This window comes from Thecamonas trahens, assembly GCF_000142905.1.
Source record: "Thecamonas trahens ATCC 50062 unplaced genomic scaffold supercont1.3, whole genome shotgun sequence".
NCBI lineage: Eukaryota > Apusomonadida > Apusomonadidae > Thecamonas > Thecamonas trahens.
In genome coordinates this window covers 314,600-336,941 of record NW_013657677.1, presented here as the reverse complement: position 1 = coordinate 336,941, position 22,342 = coordinate 314,600, and the positions used below count along the sequence as shown (strand labels likewise).

Below are 22,342 nucleotides of genomic sequence, written 5' to 3'. Positions count from 1 at the left end.
AAAAACCCCAACGACCACGTGCCCCCCCCCACACCCCCCCCCCCCCTCCCCCCTCTCCTCCACTCACTCACGTTCCACACACAGTGGCCAGTCAACATCGTCTCGGTCGCGAACGTCTAGGAGATCTATGGCACGGTCATCGATGCGGTCGTCAACGTCTACGGCTCGTGGTCGCGGTGGTCATCCGCATGGCGGGCAGTCGGGCCCTGCTCCGCCGCCGGCTGCCAGGTATTACGAGGTGGTAGATGGCGTTGATGTCGACTACACCCCGGTCTCATTCCTCGCATCGCGGGCTGGTGGTCGTGGACCGGCTGGTCCGGTGCCTGGAGGCGCTCGTGGGGCTGCCCGTCCAGGATCAACCCTCTCCATGTCGACCTTTGCTTCGGGCGGCGAGTTCACCGCGCCGGACCCATCTGTCTCAGCCTACACCCAGCTGCAGTTTGGTATGGATGCGTCCATGCTCGAGTCGCAGTCGTCGATGGGCTCGCTCGGCTCGTCGGCCTCGTCGCTCTCGGACGATCCGTCCGCGAACCACTCGGTCTCGGACGCAGGGCTTGGCGCGACGACGGTCTCGACTGGCGGCGGCATTGTGGTCGCCGGCAACGCCGAGGTCGAGGTCATCCGTTCCAAGCGCGGCGCTGCCCACTTTGAGCCAGCAGCCGCGCTCACCCGGGACGACCTCGACGCTGTCCACACTATTACCCTCTCCGAGACCGAGACCTTTGTCATGCTCGACTTTGCCGCCCGCGTGGTCCAGGCCGACTCGGACGAGGCTGCTGCCGTCCTCGACCGTAACGCCCGCTACGAGGCGCTCAAAAAGGCCCGAGTCGGCTCGGACGCGTATTCGTCGCGCGGTGTCCAGACCTACAACCGCGACCTCAAGTCCAAGGAGGTCCAAAAGGATCCTCCACTCAAGAAGACCGCAGGCACCCAAGTGACGGGCTGGTCTATTCACGACGAGGCTGCAAAGCTTGCGAGCACCGCCGACGCCGACGCCGACGAAGACGACCCGTCCGCCGCCAAGGCCCGTCACGCCGAGGACGCCTTCCTCGAGGCCGCCTTTGCCGACGACATCGATGACGACGACGATGCCAGCGAGGTCGGCGGCGACCTCTCATCCAACGCTTCCATCACCGAGTCCGGCTCGCGCTCGTCGATGGACACCGGCTCGCTTTCGGCAGCCGCAGGCGGCCTCGACTCGTCCGGCATGGGCTCAATGGCCAACGCCACCATGACCCGCGCCGCAGGCACATCGACCCGCGGCGGCTCCGGCCAGCGTGCCTTGCCGGGTCTTGCCGGCGTCGCGGCTATGTCCATGGAGCAGCGCGCAAAGGTGTTCATGGCCAAGCAAGCTCGGGTTGCCTCGCTCGCAGACACGCTGCGTGTTGTCGAGCGCGTTGTGACCCAGAACATCTTCCACTGGCGCCAGCTCGAGTTTCGCGGCATGCCGCTCGCGGGCCTGCCCGAGCCCGTCGCCGACGACGACTCGGACCTCGGCGACGACGACGCCGACCGCGACTCGGACGACGAGCTCTTCCGCGACTACGACGAGCCAGCCGCCGTCCCGCAGCCGTCGCTCACCAAGCCGCCGTCCGCCCGCGTAGGCGCTGGCGGCGAAGGCGCAGACGGTGCCGACCCCAACCGCGCTACGTCGCTCGACTTTGACGACTCGCCCGCTGAGCCGTCGCTCAAGCTCCTCTGGCGCTTTGAGTGCGATGCCACCGCCGGCCGCGCCGTCACCTGCATGGGCTGGAACCCGCGCGACTCGGACCTCCTTGCCGTCGGTTACGGCGCCTTCAACGGAACCGCGCACGGCGCCTCAGACGGCCTTGTCCTCTGCTGGTCGCTCAAAAATGTGTTTGCCCCCGAGCGCACCATCCGTCTTCCTTCGGGCGTCACCGCCCTCGACACCTCGGTCCGCTTCCCCAACCTACTCGCCGTCGGCCTCTTTTCTGGCGCCATCGCCGTCTACGACCTGCAGACCTCGTGCGACGAGCCCATCTTTTCCTCGGGCCATATCCGCGAAATGCACCGTGACCCGGTGTGGCAGCTCCAGTGGGTCGACCTCGGTATGGAAAAGGGCGAGCGCCTCGTCTCGGTCTCCACTGACGGCACCGTCAAGGAGTGGTCCATCAAAAAGGGCCTCGAGTTCCAGTCCAACCTCATGTCGCTCTCGCGCGTGGCAAACCCGGCAAAGACCAAGGCCGGCGACGCAGAGGTTTCGGTCTGGCGCCATGTCGGTGGCCTTGCCATGGCCTTTTCGCCTGTCGACCCCACCACGTACCTCGTCGGCACTGAGAACGGGAACATCCACCGCTGCTCTTCATCGTACAATGAGCAGTACCTCGCGTCGTACTCGGCCCACGTCGGCCCGGTCTACACCGTCACTTGGTCGCCCTTTGCCCCAAACATCTTCCTCTCCTCCTCCACAGACTGGTCTGTCAAGCTCTGGGACGTCAACGCCCAGGCACCGCTCGTCGACTTTCGCACCTGCGCCGACGCCACAAATGATGTCGCCTGGTCGCCGCTCGACGCCACTCTCTTTGCCACCGCGAACAACGACGGCACCCTCCAGATCTGGGACCTCTCCCTCAAGGACTACCTCGACCCGCTCATCACCTTGTCGCTCGGCTCGATCCCGCCTGCCGCCGCCGCTGCTGCCCGCCCATCCTCGGCCGCTACTGGGCTTTTGGGTCGGACTCGCACCGGGCCCGCCGCAGCAGCAGCAGCGGCAGACACCGGCCCGTCTGCTACTGGCGTCACGTCCGGAACCGACGCCCACGGCGAGCCGGCCGCAGCCTCTGGCCTCGCCCGCGATGACATCGACGGCGCCGAGCTGCCGCCCAAGATCGCCACTGCCGTCGTCTTTGCGCGCAACGACCCTGTCGTCCTCTGCGGCAACTCGGTCGGCCAGGTCGAGGTCTTCCGTCTCAGCAACCTGCACAACGCCATCCGTGTCGACGACTCGTCGCGATCCATGTTCAACGCCTCGACCACGGCGTCTAACCTCGCCGCCATCGTCGACGACATGGCCGCTACTCTCGGCGTCGACGCTGTCGCCCTCCTCAGTGGCAGCGGCACGCTACCCGACGCCGTGTCGCCGGCTCAGCGCGCGCGTCTGCAAACTGCGCGCCTGGACGTCGCCCTCGAAGCCAACGCTCGCCGTTGAAAAGAATGAATAAAGGTAGGTTCATTGCTTGCTCGCTAAACAACTTGCTGCACCCGCTATCCGTACTTGGCCATCTCCCGCGGCCGGTCGAGCCACTCGTCACGCGTGCCTTCGCTACGGATCGAGACCTCCGGCCCGCCAGTCGCCAGCTTGATCTTCGCCCTTGCACAAAGCGCACCGACTTCATGGGCTGTTGTGTGGACAACAAGCACACGCTCTGCTGCACGCTCCACCCCGATCCGCCCGGGCACCACGCCGTGCGCAGGCTCAAACTCGAGCTGCAAGCCCGAGTCGCACTCGTCAACTACCACTTCCCACTCAGCGTCGGCTTGCGACGGGTTGCTCAGCTTGATGCTCGTTGTGTTTCGGGTGCCCAAAAAAAGCTTGCCCATGTCGATCTCCGTTGCGCTCGCTTCCAGACGCGGATACTCGACCGAGCCGACCAGGGGATGGTGCTGCACCTGGCCGGTAGCAAACCGGATATTGAGCACGCCGTGTAGCGCCATTGACGTTGCTCCGCCGTCGACCGCAGCATACCCAACCTCATCAAACGGATCAAACGCCACGTACACTGCCGCATTCGTTCCCGCAGGCAGCGTCCAGCATCGGCCATCCGCCGAGCTCGCGTGGGGAACCGACGGCTCGACTCTTTGCACCTCAAACGGACCGTCGGTGTCGAGGGAGAATCCGACTGCTGCCGCAAGCGTGTTGGAGAGCACCACTCGCCGCTGCGGTGGCTTCGGCCGCGTCTCGCCGGCGTACGGAAGGTGAAACTCGAGTCGCGACGCGTCCGGTATCAGCACAGGCTCCATACCGCGGCCCACAAGCTCCAGTCGCAGCTCCTTCTGCACAGAGTCCTCCTGGACGCAAGCGCCGAGTGGGAGCTTGCTCGGATCGACCAGCCGCGTCGAACCGATCATGAACGAGCGGCAGAGCGCCTCGCGCTCCGACGCAAACGCCACTGAAAACGTTGCTGTCCCGTGACCCGGGATGACCTCCACTGCAGGCTCGATGGCGAACGGGCCGTCAGCCTCCTCGAGGTGCTCGCTCACACTCACCTGAATCCGCTCAGACTCTGGCTCGACGTTCAGCTCGACGTCAACAAGTGTCTTGTTCACCTTGCGGTTGTAGACGTGCCACGCAACCTCGATGTCAAACGGAGACGCGTTGGCGTACTTGACCGACCGCCGGATCGGCGAGCCGCCCACAAGCGCTCCACCAAACAGGACGGACGCCGAAGTGGTCTCGGTAGCCCGCGAGAGGCCGAGCGTGTTGGCCTCGAGCGTCACCACTTCGCCCACCACTCCGTAGTGGAGCGGCACAAACGCCGGCGCCACCCCGTCGACCTCCACCACCAGCGCATCGGTGTACTCGCCGGGCATCTCGTTGTAGGCAACAACAACAACCGTAAGCGACTCAAACGGCCGCAGCACGCCCTCGGCCGGGTGGATGGCAAAAGCGACCCCGGCTCCGTCTGCCAGAAATGTTTGCCGTTCAGCAAGCAGTGCGCTTGTCCGCCGCTTGGTGTGCAGCATGTCCTGCCCATCGAGCGACATCAGCCGGTGCGTCTCTTGGTAGTCGTCTGCCAGGTACCGGGCGCCCGCCCGCGACCCACGCCCGTGCGCCAATACCACGCTCGACTCGGTCGCACTCGACGACGCCACGCGCTCGAGATCCAGCGAGAGTGCCGGATCGCCCGGTGCCGGTGAGGCACAGACAACTCGCGCTCGCACCGGTGCGTCACTCCCTGCCTCGGACGCAGGCTGTCCAGCCAGGATCCGCGGCACTACCTGGAGGTTCTCCAGCGAAATATGGAACGGTGACTCGATCGCTGTCTTGTTTGTCAGCACCAGCGACGCCGCAGACGACTCGAGCACACCACAGGCCGACCCAAACTCGAGAACTGGAATCTCGGCAAGTTCAGCGGTGTTGTGTCCAAGTGTCACCCGCGGTGCGCTCTCCCGGTCCGGTACATCTGAGCCCAGCACCTGCAGCTCAATGCTCGGGCCCACAACGTTGGCATCCAGCACCAGGCCGACAGGCACGTCCATGCCCTCGACATCGATAGCAATGAGCACGTCGTCGACGCTGCCCAAGACCTGGAACACCGCGTTGACATCAAGCACAATCTCAGACTGCGGCGCGAGCTCCCCTTGTGCAGGCTCGACGCTTACGCAAGCGCCTCCAGGCGTAAGAACCTCGACCGAGAACGACACAGGGAGCAGTGTCGGGTTAACCAGCACTGCGCTCGTGCCCTGCGCCACACCCACAAATACCTCGCCGAGATCGAGCACTGGACTTCGGGTGAAGAGCATCGGTTGCTGCACCTCGGCCGAAATGGCGAGATGAACGCACAGCCCAGCGCTCACCTCGACAACCGCCACGCCCGAAAAGGTGCCGAGTGTGTGCGGGACAAAGGTGACTGAGACTGTGGTCTCCCGCTCTGGATTGACCGCCCCGATGGCAGGCACAAACTCAAAGTCCTCGCTGTTGAGCCCGGTGAGCCCTGACGCTACCGCACTCGGTGACAGCTCCCGGGCGGCGACGACGCGGGTCGAAAACCGGGCCGAGCATGCTGCTGGATTGTAGACCGCAAACGAAGTCGTGACGGCCTTACCGAGCTCCACAAAGCCAAAGTCGAGCGCGGGCTTGGAAAGCTTGAGCTGCAGAGGCGCAAAGGTGGCCCGAACCGTGACAGGGACCGGCGCTGTGCCCTTGACCTCGCATACGAGCGAGGCTAGGTAGTCGCCCGGCGTCCGCGAGCGCGCCACCACGTCGAGAACTACCGACTCGTGCGGCGCGATGGTGCCCGCAGTCGGAGTCACCTTGAGCCGCGCACGGCGAGCCTCACTGCTACGGGGCTCACTACTTACCGCCGCCTGCCACACATCGTCGTCTGACGACATTGGCGGATCGTCGTCGGCCACACTGGGCGGCTCAGCCTCGACATCTTCTCCCACGCGCACAAATCCGCGCTCGAGCCCTTGCACGCTAAAGGCGACCGCTGACGGCGAGTGGTTGACCAGCTGCAGCTGCTTCACGTACTTGGAGCCAAGTGCAAGCTCGCCGGGAAAGTCAACGAGCGCAGGCGCAACCTCGACAACAACCGGAACTGCAGTACCCGAGAGCCTGAGATGGAGCGGCGTGACGTCGAGCATGCCGCCGGACGGCTGATCGCCGTAAGAGCCCGGAAGCGCCTCTGGCATGGCGCTCTCAAGAACGAGCGCGAGGACCGCATCGTAGCTAGCAACCGCTGACGGCGTAAACGTCGCCACCACATCAAAGGCCTCGACAGAGGCATCCACCATGCCGGACCGCGGCGAGACGTCAAAGACCTCGCCGAGCTCAATCGGCACTAGCTGGTGGCTGAACCCGTCGCTCTTCGCCCCAGCACCCTCGCGCGGCTGAATGCCTGCCAAGTGCGACATGTCGCACACCGTGCGCTCGCGACGGTAGAGCTCAAATCGAAACGATAGTGGAACTGGCGCATGATTGGCAAAAGTGAGCGTGGCTGTCGACGAAGCGCCCGGACACTGGTCGTCAAAGCAAAAGTAGGCCAGCCCCAGCGGGGCTGGTGCGCCAGCTGCAACGTCCGATGCCGCCGGTACACTCACGTGCACCTCTTCGCCCTGGATCTTGTCCAGCTCGAGCGCAGGCAGCGCACCCGAGCCGGTCAGTTCGTACGTGTAGACGCATAAGTTGTCACATGCCAGCAGGAGCTCAGCCGAGTACGCCGTATGCTCGCTGGGGAAGAACGTAATGTCCAGCTCGCACGACTCGCCTGTTGCGAGCTCAAATACCACCGGCGAGACCACAAACGGAGGGACGGCATGGTCGTCGACACTGTCGCCGCCTTTGGCAAACAGGCCAGGATCGATGAACCCACTGTCGTCCTTGACCACGTCATCGAGATGGACGAATCGAAAAGCAGCAGGACCGCCCGAGTTGGTGACGCGAACCCGCGTGGTGGAAATCGAGCCAACAAGCGTGTGGCCAACATCAATGCAGTGCGGGAGGTCAAGGACCGGCTGCGGCCTGCGGCCGCGGAGGGAACAACCACTTGGTCCCCCTTGTCGGTCACAACAGTGAGCACGTCGTCGTAGTCACGAAGTGACGACGGTCGGAATCCCACCTCAAACGTACACATCATGCCCGGTGCTACAGAGCCCGAGGCTGACGGCCACGAGCCAGACGAGACGGTAAAGTGCGGAGATGACGGCGGGAGCATGCGGAGCGAGGCGGTGACGTTGGTCACGTTGCGGATCTTGAGCGTAGCTACCGACGTCTTGTGGGCAGCATAGTCGGAAAAGATAACCGCTGGTGGGATGACTTCGACCCTCGAGTCGGCATTCTGCGCCAGCCATCGGTTCGTCGAGTTCTTCTTGTACGACGGGTCGGTGAGCAGTCAACAAACCGCGGGTTACGGAGGAAGGTAGTGCGCTCTTGCATGCGGCGCAGGACCTTTTTCTCGCGCTCGATCTCGTGCGGACCCATGGCGGTCACCTTGGTCTTGGCCACAGCCTCCCGTGGCACCTCGCTACCCTGCCCAGAGTATGTGGTGGCCGCCGGCACCCGCTTCGGCACAACCGCGGGCTTCCGCGGCTCGAGCGCAGCGTCGGCGTCAACAAGCAGCGGAGCCAGTGGCTGGACCATGTGCGGCATGTACGCCAATCGCGACGGCGGGGTCGGTGTCAGCGAGGCCTCGACAAGCGGGGTGTACTGCTCGGCGAGCTCACGAGCCGCGGCAGCGTCCTCCTCTTCGGCCTTGGCCAGTGCATCCTCCATGTGGGCTGCCGCCTGGGCCACCGCCGCCAGTTTGGCGGCCTTGGTCTCGAGCACCGACTTGAGCTCCAGTGCGTACTTGTCGGTGATGGGCAGCGCGAGTGCAGAGGCGTCTTCCGCGGCGCGGGCGGCGGCGGATGCCGCCGCCTCGGCTTCAACCTTGCGCCTGTTGGAAGAGCCACCGCCCGACCGGCGGGCAGGGACAGCCGCCGGTGGCGGCGTCGTCGACCGGGCGCCGCGCCGATCGGCTGCCGCACCACGAGTGCCGCGCGACGGACGCCGACGCGCCGTCTTGGACGACCCGCCCCGCGAGCTAGCCTTGCTCTCAGACGGTGGTGTCGGCGACGGTGCAGGCGACGGTTTGGTCGATGGCAGCAAGTCTGAGTCTTCCTTGGCGTCGGCAACGGCCGCAGGGGAGCCGGCGATAGCCGCCGACGCCCTCACCCCATCCAGATGCCAGCGGGTGACCATCTCGGCCGGCTCTGAGGCGTACACATCAGCAAAAACCGAAGCAAGCACATTCGCCACCGGCGTTGATGCCACAACCGGCAGCTCGGGCAACATTGGAGCCAGCAGCGGCAACGGCTCGGCTGGAGCATCATCGAGCACGTCCGTGCCGTCAACCGCCTTGGGCTCGCCACCAGCCGAGGCGAGCAATCCGGCTTGCCCACCGGGCGCAGGCCCAGCTACTGGGTTCTGACCGACATTCCGTGCCCTACGGCTTCCTCCCGTCGCCCCGGTATGTCCGTGACCGCCAGCAGCATTCCCGCCGTGTCCTCCTACGTGGCCGCTGGTCCTGCGGCGGCATGGGAGAGGGGGTAGCCCAGCCTGTCTCGCCTGTCTCGCCTGTCTCGCCGTCTCGCCTCCAGCCTCTGTCTGCGCCCTGTTTGTGGGTGTGTGCAGACACTTGGGTGAAGTAGCCTGAGGCCTGCTTGGTGGGTGGGGTGGTGGGTGGGGTGGTGGGAGTGGGAGTTGGCGTGGGAGCGGGAACAGGGTGCGTTGGTGGCGGTTGGGGGAGGAATGCCGATGCCTGCCGCCCGACACGGACGCCACCGGCGATCATGCTGGCTGGTCCACCAGCTTGCCGCTTCCAGGACGAGAGTAGGGATGGAGTATGATGTGGAGCAAGAAGATGGGAACCATAGACTCGGTGAGTCCCGCTCTGTTATGGGCATGAACGCAACGCCATCGCTAGTCGTGATCTGTACCAGCACCAGCCAACGACCGACCAAACTCTGGCCAAACTTGCCACCCGCGACATACCCATCATCGCCATACTCACCCGAAACACTTGATGAGCTCATCCGAACATGTGTGCCGCACACTTCTAACACGCTACACTAAATGCTCAGCGCATTATAGTTTCTAAAAGGCTGATGATCATGACACGATGGCAGTGTCCTCGGCCTTATCCCGGCAAGCAGAGGCCGCTTCCCCCAAGCAAAGGTGTGTGACGGTTTGGCGCGCGCAGGCGGCGAGTCGTTGGCCACAGCCACCACGGTCACTCCTCCCCCCCCCCCACCCCTTCCCTGTTCCTTTCGGAGACATCCACAGACGCCACTGGTGTGGACATAGGCTAGCATGTCCAGTGAAGATGTTGATGTCCACCAGCTACTTTCCGACATCCAGGTACGTCTGCTGTTTGGCATCCCCCCCTCGCACACACACACGCCAGCTGCCTCTTTGGCGCCCATCCCAGCCGTTGGTCACCAACCACGGCCATAGCCACCACAGGCGACTGGAGAAGCGCTCTGTTTGTCACCACCGTACCGGAATGGGGGAAAGCTGGGAATGCGATATGTACTCATCCACTTTGGTGGCTCTTGTGTAGTCGCTCCGCCGCAAGCTGGCGTCGTCACCGTACAAGACGCCAGCAGGGAGCATGCCTGGCTCGCCGGTGCCGCTCTCGCGCTCGCTGCGGATGAGCTCGATCGGGTCAGGTCCACAGCTGGCGAGCTCAACGAGTGGGCAGGTTGAGGCGCTGCGGGCAGAGCTCTCGGCGTCCGAGTCGGTGCACTCGCAGCAGATTGCGGCGCTTCAGTCCAAGATGGATCAGCTGTCGCGGTCGGTGTCGGCGCGGCCAAGCCCCGCTCCTGTGGCGGCGCCGATGCGGATGGCGGCCAGTGCAGCTCCGGTGCGGACAGTACCAAGCACCACGGTGGCACCGGCGGCTGCAACGTACATCCGCGAAAACACTGAGTACACCCGCAGCTTGCAGGCGCAGCATCTCAAACTCGAGTCGGAGACGCGCAAACTCGAGCTCCTTGTCTTTGACCAGAATCTGGAGATTCAGAAGCTCCGCAACGAGCTCGAGCTCAAGAACAACGCGCTCAAGGAGACCCGGAAGGAGCTGACGTCTGCACAGGCAGCCATGTCGTCCCACATGGCCTCGGGCGAGTCGCGGAATCGCGCAGCCAAGGCCGAGCTCGCGGCCATGACCAAGAGCCTCGAGACGGCCCGCCACGATCGCGAGGCGCTGGAAGACGAGGTTCGCACCCTACAGACTGCGCTTGGCCGGTGGGAGGCCGAGACGCAGCGGATCATGGATCAGAACAAGCAGCTGTCCGAAGCCACTGTCCAACTCTCGGACAACATCCTGGTCGAGAAGGAGGCTGAGCTCTCCAAGCTCCGCTCCGAGAATGCCAAGCTCCGTGAGGCCGCCGCGGCCGCGGAGGCCGAGTCGGCCGGCCTCTCTGAGGCCAACGAGCTGCTCAAGTCTGCGCTGGCCAAGACTCAGAACTCGATGAGCGAGGCGCACTCGGCGTCGGCATCGACGCGGGCGACCATGGCCTCGCTCCGCGAGCAGCTGGAAGAGTCCAAGGTTCTTCTTGTCCATGCCGAGAACGAGAAGGCGTCACTCCTCGACGAGCTCCGTGAAAAGTCGCTGGCTCACGCCGAGGCCGTACGCGAGCGGACCCGGATCCGCAACTCGCTGGCGTCGACCGAAGCCGACATGCACTCGATGAGCATGCAAGTCGAGGCGCTCCGCGAGCAGGTTCTCACCGCACAGATGGAAGACAGCTCAACGGGCAAGACCAAGGACGAGGCCATTTTCGAGCTCCGCGGCGAGCTTGCATCGGCGCAGGCTGCTGTTCGTGCCAAAGCGCCGACCTGGCCAAGATGGTCCAGCTCGAGTCCGAGTATGCCGGCGAGCTGTCGCAGGCAGTCCAACGCGCATCCGAGCTAGAGGCCGAACTCGCCGACGCGGTGGCTGCCAAGACCGCCCACGAGCAAACGCTCGCCCGCTACGAAGAGGAGCTGACGGTGGTCGAAAGCCAGGTTCAGGGACTCGAGGCCGAGGTGCGGGCGGCGCACGAGCGCGAGACTGCTGCGCTGGCATCCAAGGACGACGTTATCCGGGCCAAGGATGCGGCGCACGCCAAGGTTGTCGAGCAGTTCAAGGCATCAGCGGCCGAGCTGGAGGCAAGCCTCGCTGAGGCCCGCGCCGCCAACGACGAGTTCAAAGCCGAGATCCTGCAGTCGGCTGAGGTCATTCGCGATCGCGACGCACAGATGGAGGAGCTGCGGGCCATCATCCATGCCAAGGATGCCGAGGTTGCGGATCGCCTCAACACTGAGCGGGCAATCAACCAAGAGTTTATGCTAGTCAAGGAGACGCTGCTTGTGCAAGAGCGTGACAACGACGCGCTTCGCGACGCGCTTCAGCAGGCGCAGCAGCTCGAGTCGTCGCTGCGGAACGAGATCGAGCTGCGCAAGAACGAGCTGCGCGACGCGCTCGACCATGTCGAGGCCATGCACGCCACCGTCGAGGCCCGCGAAGCCGACGTCCGCGCCCTCAAGGAGGTCAACGCCAAGGCGCAGCAGGTCATTGCCGGCATGGAGCAGGCGACGGCGTTCAAGGACTCGACGTCCGACTCGATGCACTCGCAGCTGACGGCGGCCATGGCCGAGATCAACGCACTCACCACCGAGCGCCAGTCGATGGCTGCTTCGCTCGCCGAGGCCAACGACAAGGTTGCCGCCACCGGCGCCCAAGCTTCGCGCGCCAAGCAGGAGGGCGACTCGCTCCGGCTGCAAATCGACTTTCTGGAGCGCGAGAACGCCATGCTCAAGGACGATCTCAACGCGCTGCAGAACTCGTACGAGGGGGTCCAGGGCGAGATGCGGCGCCTCCTCGACCAGGTCAAGCTCATGGATCTGCAGATGAAGTCGAGGCTCGAGCGCGAGCGCCGCGACGAAGAGTCGGCGCGCATGCTCGACGGCAACACCTCACGCGACGACCTCGTTGCCAAGGAGAGCTCGGTGACCCAGCTGGCGCACCAGCTCCGCTCGCAGCTGGCCGAGCTCATGAACGACTCGGCGGCAAGTGTGGCGGGCTCGCCTCCTCGCGCCTCGCCTCGTCGAGCCTCGCCTCCTCGCGCCTCGCCGCTCGCCTCGCCCGAGGCCCGTCAACTCCGCGCCATTTCAGCATCCGTCGAGTCCAAGGAGGCGCAGGTCCTTGCACTGCAGCGCGAGCTCGAGAGCACTCGTCGGCTCATGGCCGAGCGGGCCCGGCGGAACTGACCCATATCGGTAAGGCCGCCTTCAAATGAAAAGTCATCCAGCAACACCAAGAACGCCAGCGCGGACGAGGACCTGGATGCGGTCCGTAACGTCGCGGTCTCTCAGAGCGGCCTGGACAGCGGCCTGGTCGCCGCGCTGGAGAGCTGCGATGACGACCTGGACCTTGGGGTCCATCATCGCCTCGCGAACCGCTGGATCCTGAACTGCAGCGCGGGCAGCCTCGTCAGCCTCGCGCTCCTCGACGGTTTGGATGAGCGGCTCCTGCCCACTGCCGGAAGCAGCCGCAGCCGCAGCCGCGTCGGCCTCGGCCTTGCCGAGCGCCTCAAAGTGCTCGCCGAGGAGGCCAGCAAACTTGCGGAGAAAGGTCTGGACAGCCGGATCGTGAGCGTACTTGGCCATGGCGGCCTGTGGCGAGGTCTGAAACTCGGACAGCGCCTCCATAAACGCGGGGTTAGTCAGGCCCTTGGCCAGAATCGGATCGCTCGCCACCCGCTCCATGAGCTGCGGCGTGACCCATGCATCCGAGCCAAGAACTGATGCCATGCCAGACTTGTCCTGCATGGCGGCCTGGACTTCGGGCATGACGAGACGAGCCGACGCTCCGTCGTCGCTCATTCGCAGCATGTCTGCTGGCTGGCCCGACTTGAGCTGAGAGTCCTTGTCACGATCTGCCTCGCTCTTGCTCTCTTCAAGAAACCCCCGCTTGAGCCCCGCACCTGGCTGATTCCGCGTCGCTGCCATGTAAGACTCGAACTCGCCCGAGTCCGAGTCATCGTCCGAGTCGAGGTCGTCCGCGCTCGCGGCGACGGCCGGCTTGGCAGCCGCAGGCGACGGCTTGGCCGCTGCAGACCCGCCAGCAGCCCGCCGCCGCGCCACTGCGTGGCGCGCCACAATCGACTCTTCCAGCGGCGGCGGGCCGTCGTCAGATGCGGTAGCAGCACCGGCAGCAGCAGCATCAGAATCAGCAGCAGTGCCGGTGGCGGCGACCTCGAGCGGCGGCGGTCCGTCGTCGGATGCGGCCGCGTCAGCCGCAGCCCCATCAGCAAAGGCTGGCTCGAGTGCGGCAGCGCGGGCGGCCAGAGCTGCCAGCGCCTTGACGTCCTTGGCCGGGGCTATTTCCCGCGCCGCAGCAATGTCGGCGGTGGCGCGGGCGACAGCTGACGCCCGTCCGCTGCCGGGCTGGGCGGCCTCGGCAAGGCCTACCAGGGCGGCAGCGCGACGATATAAAGCCTTTGGAAGAAGGACATCAGCCTGACCGCAATCGTCGACGGCACGCGTGGCAGCCTGTAACGCAGCGCCGAACGCGCCGGTCTTTGTGTGGCAGAGCGCGAGATTGAGCAGCAGCGGCGTGGCGAGCTTCTCCGGGTCGCCGGCTGACACCGCCGCCAGAGCCCGGGCGTACACCGCGGCGGCAGCCTCATACTTGCCGCGGCCGACAAGCCGGTTGCCCTGGGCCTTGAGCTCGCCCGCACTGCCGAGTTTGAACGGAGTGGCCATGCTGGTGGATGTGAGGTGAGGTGAGGTGAGGTGAGGGGGGGGGGGGGGGGACGGACAGGCGGCGAACCGCGGGATCTCTTGCCAAGCCCCTGTGCTCTGTTTACCATCATGTCGACAAGCTCAACGATGCTGGCGACGGCGGCGAGAGGTGCCGCCCCGACGGCGCGACCGCTCGTTCTTCTTCTTGGTAGCGCCCTTGCGCGAGAGAGCCTTGAGCTCGTCGCGGGTAAAGGGTCGCTGCGACTCCTCGTCCGACTCCTCGTCAAACTCGTCAACATCGCCCATGGACGACGGGGCGGCGATGACGATGCGGTCACCACCAGGCGGGACACGCTGCTGCGAGAGGATGGCGACGAGGCCGCCACGCTTGGAGCGGTGGTAGTCATCGTCTGCATCCTCCTCGGCGAGCTTGCGGGCGGCGACCTCGTGGATGATCTCTGCGGCGCGGCGCTCGATGAGGGCGAGATACTGCATGATGTTCGAGTCGGTGGTGCCTGCGTCGCCGAGCACGTCGTTGATCTCCTCGGACGAGCAGCCGATCTTGTTGAAGATAGAGTGGACGGCCGATTTGAGATTGTTCATGACCTTGCGGGCGGTCTTGTACTTGGACTCGTACTGGTCGGCGCGGGCCTCGGTCTTGGCCAGCTTGTGCGAGAGCGACTTGAGCAGGTGCCGCCGCTGCGCGTCCGACGTCTCGCCCTCGGTCTTGGTCTCGGAGATCTTTGCGCGGAGGTCGGCAATCTGCTCCTCGAGCTTCTCGGTCTCGTTCTGCAGGTCGTTGACAAAGTTGAAGAGCGAGAAGTTTTGGTCCTCGACTTCGATAAAGGTCGAGACGAGCTCATCGATGTCTGAGATGAGGGTGGCGGCCTGGATCTTGTCAAACGCCTCCTCGTACGTCTGGATGATCTCTGCGTTGGACTCGGTCGACGACTTGAGCTTGGGCTGGGCCCAGGGCGCGGCTGCTGCCGAGGCGGCGACGCCTGCAGCGGCGTCGCCGCCGCCGCCGCGCCCGCCGCCGCCGCCGTTCTTGCGCGAGCGTGTCCGGCGGCCGGCCGCGGTGTTGGCGCGCTCCTGCTCCTTGATGGCGATAAAGTTCTTGGCGCGGCGCTCCGACTTGAGCACGCGGTTCATGTTCATCATCTCGGCATCGAGCTGGGCCATGGCACGCATGTGCGACTCCTTGAGGCGGTTCATCTTGTCTTGCGCCATGTCGCGGGCGTCGTACGCCGAGTTGGAGACCTCGATGATGTCAGCCATGCGCTTCTTCTTCTCCACCAGTTGCTTCTCGAGCTTGCGATAGATGCCGTCAAAGACGACGCGCTCGCGGCGAAGGTTGTCGATTTCCTCGCGGAGCTTCTTGTTGTGCGAGAGCGCAGAGTTGAACTTGACCAGCGCCTTGTCAAGCCTGTTCTCCAACACCCGAATCTGCTTGGCCACCGTCTGAGAGTTGGAGATGGCTGCGTTGACTCCACCCATGACCTCGCGCTGCTCCTTGATCTTGCGCTCCAGAAGCTTGATCTGTGAGCGCAGCGTCTCCATCCGCTCCTCCTCGGCCTCGATCTTGCCTGCGTAAAACTCGCACCGCGAGTTGAGCTCGTCCAGCTTCTCCGACATGACTGCGTCCGTCTCTTCGGCCTCTTGCTGCGACTCGATCGCCGCCAGCTCCGACCGCAGGTGCTCGTTCTCCTTCTTCCACCGCTCAATCGTCTGCCGCTGCTTCCGGATCACATTCTGCGAGAGGTCGCCATACGACTTGCGGTCCACCTCCATGTACCGATACTCGCGCTGCAGTCGCTCCAGCTCCTTTGACACTACGTATCCCGCGCACATCCATGGTCCCATTCCGCACACCGTCCTCTCTGTGAGTCGCCCGCCACAGCCTCCCGCGCCTCCTTCCGCCTGGCGGCAGAGGCGCCCAACGGCACTCCCCCTCCTCCTCGCCACTACCCCTACCGACACTGGCACCCTTGCCGCACCCACCTCCCCCCACACACACCTCCCCCCTCCCCTCTGGTGCACACCCGTACCTGAGCCGCCATCGTTGTCTGTGGTGGCCATGGTGCGGCCGACGGACAAGGCGAGGCGTGTGTCTTTGCTATTGGTCGTCCCTGACGGGGCCTCGTCCACAATTTCGCTCTCCCTCCGTCCAACGGCCGAAACGAGGCAAGCGAAAAGTGACACAGCTGAACATTCGTTCGATTCGAAGTCTGCACATCATCATCATCGTTCAACACACCGCCGCTAGCTCAAGGATAACATCGACGTGTTCCAAGCGCGCGCGCAAGCGTAAGAAGATCTTAGCCGTTCGGAAGGCCTTTGCTCACGTTGAGGCCGACCACAAGGCTTCGATTCGGACCATGCGTGCGAGGCTCGACATCCCGCCGTTTCTGTTTTGCGCACGACACCAATCAAGGCTGCCCCGCACAAGCACTCACACACTCACGACGTACACATACACAAGAGGCACACTCTTCACTCCGGAAAGCACCGGAAAGCACGAGGGTTGCCCCGCAAGCACAGACACAGACACAGACACAGACATAGACACAGGCACAGGCACAGCAACACGCTCTCCCTCCCTCCCTCCTTTCCCTTGCCCGCCCCGCATCGCAAGTCATGGTCACGTGGGTTGTTCTCGTGGCTCTCCTCGCCATCCTCGGCAGCGCAGCAGGCGAGCAGTGCTGCATCGAAATCCAAAGTGGTTCGCCACAATCGTGCGGATGCTCCGGACCTACGCATTGCAACAATGTCATCACCGTCTTGAGCACCGACATTTGCGCCTTTGACTGCAACAACACGCGCGATTGCAACCTCGACACCTGGGTCATCCTCGTCATCATCGGCCTTATCATTGCCGTCATCATCTGCGCATCTGCTTGCTGTTGGTACTATTGCTGCCGCAACTCGCAGAACAACTACCAGGCTCTGCTCGCCGAGAATGCCGCACGCCGTGCCGTTCAGCCCGCTGCCGCGTCGCACGGCTACGCCCAGCCGCACGGCTACGCCCAACCGCACGGCTACGCCCAACCGCATGGCCCGCAACCTGCCCATTTCTATCCGCACTACATCCCCGCCCCGGCCTTCCAGCCGCCGCCGCATCATCCGCTCATGTTCTCCAAGCCGCAGCGGCCGCAACCTGCTGCCGGCTCGGTGACCCCGGCCGACGCGGGAGCCTCATACTCTGCCACCCCGTCCGACCCTCCTCCAGCGGCCCAGGCTATACCCCTGAGCAATAGCTCTACTCGTCTCTCCCCGCAATCTTGCACCTAGCGCAATGATCTCCTTTAGACCCAGTCTGACTTGGTGCCATCGCCGCCCCACGCTGTGACGCAGACGCAGACGAGAGCTAATACCAAGCAAACACGTACTTGTCTCACAGCCGCACACGCAAACGCCCTCGATGTTCCGCCCCCGAAACGTGGCCGCTCTCGGCGCAGGCGTCCTCACTGCCGCCGTCGTCTTTGCCTGGCCGTCGTCGTCGCAGTCGACGGGCTCGCCGACGAGACGCGACAGCGTCGGCGCGGGGGTGGCCGGCTGGTGCTGGATGTGAGCGACGATGAGGTGGCGGCACTGGTACCCGAGGCCAAGCGGCGTGCGGCGTACGATGCCGAGGCCGACGGCTACGACGGCTTTGTGGCCTTTGAGGAGTTCTTTATGGGCCTTGGCCTCCTCCGCCGCCTGCTCGTCCGCCAAGCCCACGGCGCCGTCCTCGAGGTTGCCGCCGGCACCGGCCGCAACCTGCCGTATCTGCGCGCCTCGGCCGTTGACACGGTCCTCCTCATCGACTGCTCCGAGCCGATGCTCAACGTTGCCCGCGCCAAGGCCGCAGACTTCGCGTCCCTCGCCCCGCTCTACTGGTCCGTCTCCATCGAGGATCTTGCCGGGGCGCTGGCGTCGGCGCCGGCCGCTCCGCCAGAGCCCACGTCGACCGGCGTCCTCCGCCCTCTCGTCGAGCTCTCGCCCGAGCTAACGCTCCCGGCCAAGTTTGACACCATTGTCGACTCGTTCGGCCTCTGCTCGTACGAGGACCCCGTGGCGGCGCTCCGCATCATGCGCAGTCTGCTTGCCGAGACCGACGACGCGCAACTGCTCCTCCTCGAGCATGGCCGCGGGCACTACAACTGGCTCAACGAGTTCCTCGACTCACGGGCCCTCGATCATGCATCCAAGTGGGGCTGCTGGTGGAACCGCGACATCGGCGCCCTGCTTGATGCTGCCGACCTCGAGATTGTCTCGCTTCGTCGCTTCCACTTTGGTACGACGTGGATGGTGGTGGCAAAGCCGAAGCGTGCCCGCAGTAGCAGCTAGATCCCACGGCCACGGCTGGGGCTGGGGCTGGGGCTGGGGCCGGGGCCGAGATGGCGACAGTTACGCGCTGGTTTACTCGGTCTTGGACGGCATCGAGTCGGCAATCTCCTGGATCTTGGCCAGCAGCTCGTCAGCAGACGTCTTGTGGCCGACGCGGAAGGTCAGCGGCAACGGCTCGTTGGCCGGCTCCGACTCGGGATCGACCGTCACCACGCGGACCTCCTTCTCGCCGAGCTTGGTAACCACCATGCCCTTGAAGATGGGCACGTTGATGAGCACCTGGTGCGTGCCAAGCGTCCGCAGCAGGAAGCGCGCCTTTTGGTCGGTCTTGTTGACGTTGAGCGAGAGGTTGCCCACCCCGCGGGTCTTCCACTCCTTTGCCTCCTTGTCAAAGGCAAAAGCCTTAGACTTGACCTCAAACGCCGACGTCTCGTTCTCCTCGCCCGTCGAGAGCGCCTCGCCGCTCATGTCGACCTTGGCCTGCGTCTTCTTGAGCAGCAGCGGGACAGCCGCGTCCTTGGCCACCGGAGGCGCGATCTTTTTGCCAAACACCGAGCCAGCGTTGGCAAAGACAGACTTGAGATGCTCGTTCACAGACGGCGCAGCCTTGGCGCTCCCACCAAACAGCACAGCCTTGGCGTCAAACGACTTTGAAAAGTTGAACTTGGGCTGGGCCTTGTTAAACGAAAAGTTGTACTTGCTGGGCGCGTCCTTGGTGTGCTCGTCGACAACCTCCTCCGACGCCGAAGGCTCCTCCTTCCCTTGGCTCCTTCGCTCGCCCCGGCCGCCGTCGACGAGCTGTTCACCTTGCTCCCGCTCGAGCTCGAGTCCTTGCGAGCAAACGAGAACGACGGCTTCTTCAGCGGATCCGCCAGCGGCTTGCTCTTCTTGGCGCTCTCGCTGGCCTCGCCGCTGCCGCTCGGCCCGGCCTTGCCCTCATCCTTGTCCTCGCGCCCGCGCTTCTTCGAGCTCGCCGCTCCTTCCTCGCCACTCTTCTTCTTGAGGTTCACCGCCGCAAACGGATTGGCAGCCCCGGCCGATACCGTCGGCTTCTTCAGCGCCACGCCCGCAAACGGGTTGCTCGACGGCGCCGGCACACTGGCCGCCCCAGCCGGCCGCTTGTACTTGACACGCACGATCTTGCGCTTCGCCAGCTCCTCCGCTGACGCCTTCTGAATCCCGTACTCCTACACTCCGCCCACAAGCACATTCATCCATACATCCTCTCCGCACATGAGTCGCGTCCATCGCCCCTCCTCCAACACCGCCTCCCCGCCCGCCACCGCCACTCTGCGCCGCCATCCGCCCGCCCGCCCAGTGCAAGGGCCCCACTGCGGACCATGACGACTCCAATGCGCACGCACACACTCTCCCGCGCCCCTAGCACATACCACCGGCTTGTCCTCATCGTCGTCGTCGCGGAAACCGCGCTCGCGGGTGACCTGGAACGCCGCCTTGCGCTTGCCCTTGCTCTCGGCCGCACCGCCGGTCGCCTCGCTGCCGGCCTCGTTGGACGCCACCACGGGATCAGGATCAGCTGCAAGGGGAAGGGGAGATACTGGTGAGTGGATGGAGGAGGGGTAGAAGGGGGAGGAGAAGGAGGGGGGCAAGTGAAAGACGGAACTGCTCGTCTTGTTGCTGCTGCGTACACATGATCGGACTGTAGACGAGTATGTCTCCTCTCGCTGCATCCGCTCCGCCGCTCCGTCTCGGCCCAGAGCATCGCCGGAAAGTCGCCTCGAGACGCACAGCGCCGGCCCCAGCAATACGTGCAGAACTGTCCTCATGCCGCTCACGATATGGGAGCGGCCAAGAACACGACTTTTGAAGCCGAGATCGACACCGCCTGTAGCTCTTTGATCGGCTATGTCGCGCCACCTGACTCTGTCGTATGCTCGCCTGCGTCCGGGCAGCCGCTGCCACGGTTGCGGCTCGCCTTCCTCATGTCGTCGCCATGAGCGCAGGACCAGCCAGCTCGCTCGCCCATATCCTGACACCACAATCGCCACCTGGCACCGCTGCATCCTGGGCTGGAACGACCGCGGAGGCGCAGCTCATGCGCGGGCGCGCAGTCGTAGCAGACAACATAGTCTCGCTCGGCGAAGCAGAGGCGCTGGTGGCCGCCGCCGAGGCCATGGGGTTTGAGACTGCAGGCGTCGACGTTCGTGCGAGCCGCGATGCGGCCGAGCCGGAAAAGGCAGAGTTGCGGCCCGAGATCCGGGACAACGAGCGCGTGGTCTTTGACGATCACGAGCTCGCCAAGGCGTTGTACGCTCGGATCAGCGGCACACTGCCGGCGACGGTGGCTGGGCCACGCAAGACCGAGCTGGTCATCGACTCGCTTGCCCCACGGCTGCGGTTCTACCGCTACCGCACCGGCGGTGCCTTTCATCCTCACGTCGACGGCGCCCTCACCATGCGCGCTGACGACGGGACCGAGCTCCAGCTCTACGCCACCGTCCTCATCTTTCTCTCCCGCGTCGACGCCGGCGGCGAGACGGTGTTCTTCTCTCTCGCCAGCGCCAGCGGCGGCGCCCACCCCACCCACAATGCCGGGATGTTTAACGGCGCCGCGCTGCGCGAGGTTGCGAGGGTAGAGCCGACGCCTGGCCGCATGGTGGCCTTTCACCACAAGCTCATCCACGCCGGCTCGAGGGTCCAAGGCCAAGCTCCCAAGTACGTGCTCCGCGCCGACGCCATGTACCGGCGGACGGTCAGCGGAGACCCTTAAGCATGTTGATAATGGCGGTGCGACAGGCGTCGATGGTCGAGGCGTCGGTCACGTCCTTGATGCGAAGGTTGCTGGCGGCAACGAGGAGGACCGGCTTGGAGGCCGACGCGACAAACGCCGGCGTGAGCCCCGCAAGCTCGCAAAATAGCTGGCGCGCCTTGCCGCGGTACTTGCGGAGGCCGCGCTGAAAGGTGTTCTGCTCTTTGGCCGTCCACCGCATCTTGATGTTGAGGAACGTCTGCCTCGACGTCCGCGCCTGCTCGGCTGCGCTCAGCAGCGTGCGATAGTGCTGGACGTTGCGGGTAAAGGCACTGACACGGGCATTGTATCCCTGCAGCGCCGAGCCGCCGACCTTGGCCAGCATGTGCGCCAACGTGTTGTCGAGCAACCGCATGTGAAGCCGCATCAAGACCGGCTGCCGGCACTGCGGGCACGACTGCCTCCCCTCCTCCTCCAGCGCGCACCACTCCTCGAGGCAATCGGCGCAAAAGATGTGTGCGCACGGCGCCGCCGCCGTCGCTTGCACCATAAACTCCAGGCAGATCGAGCACGAGAACTCTTCCTCCAGCTCCTCAAGCGTGAGCGCGACCGCAGACCCGGCCACCGCCTTGGCCGCCGCTGCCGCCGCTTCAGCCTTGGCGGTTGCGGCCTCTGCCGCCGTCGCACGGCCCTCGAGCTCGGCAATCGTTTTGACGTCGCCTTCTGCAGCCTCTCGCAGCTGCTTGCACTGGGCTGACGCAGCCTCCAACTCGCTGGTCATGCCGGCAAGGCGCAGCTTGTGACTCTCCAGCTCGATTTCGAGCTCGATGACTCGTGACTCAAGCGCATCCAGCGCGGGCGACGGCGAGCGCGACACGAGCGGCTTCCGCCGCTTGGACGGCGGCTCGGCATGGGCCGCACGGTATTGGTACACAAACAGGCCATCCGAGCTCGCGAGCTCGCCGATCGGCACTTGCCTGCCCGACGCGACGCCAAACGTGACGAGGTCGCCATCAGCAAGGAGAGCGGGCTCGTGAGCAGCGATGCGGCGGCGGTTGATAAAGACCCCATTGGTTGAGCCGACATCGGTCACCGCCCACTCGTCAGCGCCCAGCGGGCCAACGCTCGCGTGCTTGCGCGAGACATACCCGGACGTCCCAGAGTCCAATCGGACGTGGGCCGCCACGGCCCGGCCGACCATCAAGGGCGTTTGCGAGGTGAGGCAGACCTCGGTCCGGGCCAGGCCCGGCGGCAACGCAGCAGCCGCAAAGATCAGGTGCGGATGCTGCCCGGTGCACGAGACCCGTCTGCACAGTGCTGACGTAGCCTCGCTTCCGTTCTTGCTCCTCGTC

The 22,342-nt window shown here is 64.9% G+C and overlaps 10 protein-coding genes across 10 annotated transcripts; 5 read left to right on the top strand and 5 right to left on the bottom strand.

The window, feature by feature from the left end:
- Positions 1–367: 367 nt before the first annotated feature.
- AMSG_00721 (WD repeat domain 78) lies at positions 368–3,220 on the top strand (the record flags this gene model as incomplete). The annotated part of the gene is made up of 1 exon (XM_013906996.1): positions 368–3,220. The coding sequence occupies one exon, from the start codon at positions 368–370 to the stop codon at positions 3,167–3,169; it is 2,802 nt and encodes a 933-aa protein (XP_013762450.1). The 3' UTR covers positions 3,170–3,220.
- On the bottom strand, positions 3,176–8,515 carry AMSG_00720 (deleted in lung and esophageal cancer protein 1; the record flags this gene model as incomplete). The annotated part of the gene is made up of 3 exons (XM_013906995.1): positions 3,176–7,197; positions 7,224–7,550; positions 7,580–8,515. 3 exons carry the CDS (start codon positions 8,513–8,515, stop codon positions 3,226–3,228), a joined length of 5,235 nt encoding a protein of 1,744 aa, XP_013762449.1. The 3' UTR covers positions 3,176–3,225.
- Positions 8,516–9,532: 1,017 nt separating this feature from the next.
- Positions 9,533–12,512, top strand: AMSG_00719 (uncharacterized protein; the record flags this gene model as incomplete). Its single annotated transcript, XM_013906994.1, has 3 exons — positions 9,533–9,580; positions 9,783–11,042; positions 11,072–12,512. 3 exons carry the CDS (start codon positions 9,533–9,535, stop codon positions 12,473–12,475), a joined length of 2,712 nt encoding a protein of 903 aa, XP_013762448.1. The 3' UTR covers positions 12,476–12,512.
- Positions 12,509–13,972, bottom strand: AMSG_00718 (uncharacterized protein; the record flags this gene model as incomplete). Its single annotated transcript, XM_013906993.1, has 1 exon — positions 12,509–13,972. The coding sequence occupies one exon, from the start codon at positions 13,970–13,972 to the stop codon at positions 12,509–12,511; it is 1,464 nt and encodes a 487-aa protein (XP_013762447.1).
- Positions 13,973–14,057: 85 nt separating this feature from the next.
- Positions 14,058–16,055, bottom strand: AMSG_00717 (flagellar outer dynein arm-docking complex protein 1). Its single transcript, XM_013906992.1, has 2 exons — positions 16,000–16,055; positions 14,058–15,783 (listed from the first exon to the last, which is right to left on the bottom strand). The coding sequence occupies exons 1-2, from the start codon at positions 16,028–16,030 to the stop codon at positions 14,093–14,095; spliced, it is 1,722 nt and encodes a 573-aa protein (XP_013762446.1). The 5' UTR covers positions 16,031–16,055; the 3' UTR covers positions 14,058–14,092.
- A 533-nt stretch (positions 16,056–16,588) lies between these two features.
- On the top strand, positions 16,589–17,242 carry AMSG_00716 (uncharacterized protein; the record flags this gene model as incomplete). The annotated part of the gene is made up of 1 exon (XM_013906991.1): positions 16,589–17,242. One exon carries the CDS (start codon positions 16,589–16,591, stop codon positions 17,240–17,242), a length of 654 nt encoding a protein of 217 aa, XP_013762445.1.
- A 130-nt stretch (positions 17,243–17,372) lies between these two features.
- AMSG_00715 (methyltransferase OMS1) lies at positions 17,373–18,280 on the top strand (the record flags this gene model as incomplete). Its single annotated transcript, XM_013906990.1, has 2 exons — positions 17,373–17,486; positions 17,534–18,280. 2 exons carry the CDS (start codon positions 17,373–17,375, stop codon positions 18,278–18,280), a joined length of 861 nt encoding a protein of 286 aa, XP_013762444.1.
- A 72-nt stretch (positions 18,281–18,352) lies between these two features.
- On the bottom strand, positions 18,353–19,933 carry AMSG_00714 (uncharacterized protein; the record flags this gene model as incomplete). Its single annotated transcript, XM_013906989.1, has 4 exons — positions 18,353–19,054; positions 19,087–19,467; positions 19,672–19,817; positions 19,930–19,933. 4 exons carry the CDS (start codon positions 19,931–19,933, stop codon positions 18,353–18,355), a joined length of 1,233 nt encoding a protein of 410 aa, XP_013762443.1.
- Positions 19,934–20,171: 238 nt separating this feature from the next.
- Positions 20,172–20,877, top strand: AMSG_00713 (2OG-Fe(II) oxygenase family Oxidoreductase; the record flags this gene model as incomplete). Its single annotated transcript, XM_013906988.1, has 2 exons — positions 20,172–20,782; positions 20,865–20,877. The coding sequence occupies 2 exons, from the start codon at positions 20,172–20,174 to the stop codon at positions 20,875–20,877; spliced, it is 624 nt and encodes a 207-aa protein (XP_013762442.1).
- AMSG_00712 (uncharacterized protein) lies at positions 20,834–22,191 on the bottom strand (the record flags this gene model as incomplete). The annotated part of the gene is made up of 1 exon (XM_013906987.1): positions 20,834–22,191. The coding sequence occupies one exon, from the start codon at positions 22,189–22,191 to the stop codon at positions 20,995–20,997; it is 1,197 nt and encodes a 398-aa protein (XP_013762441.1). The 3' UTR covers positions 20,834–20,994.
- Positions 22,192–22,342: the final 151 nt, after the last annotated feature.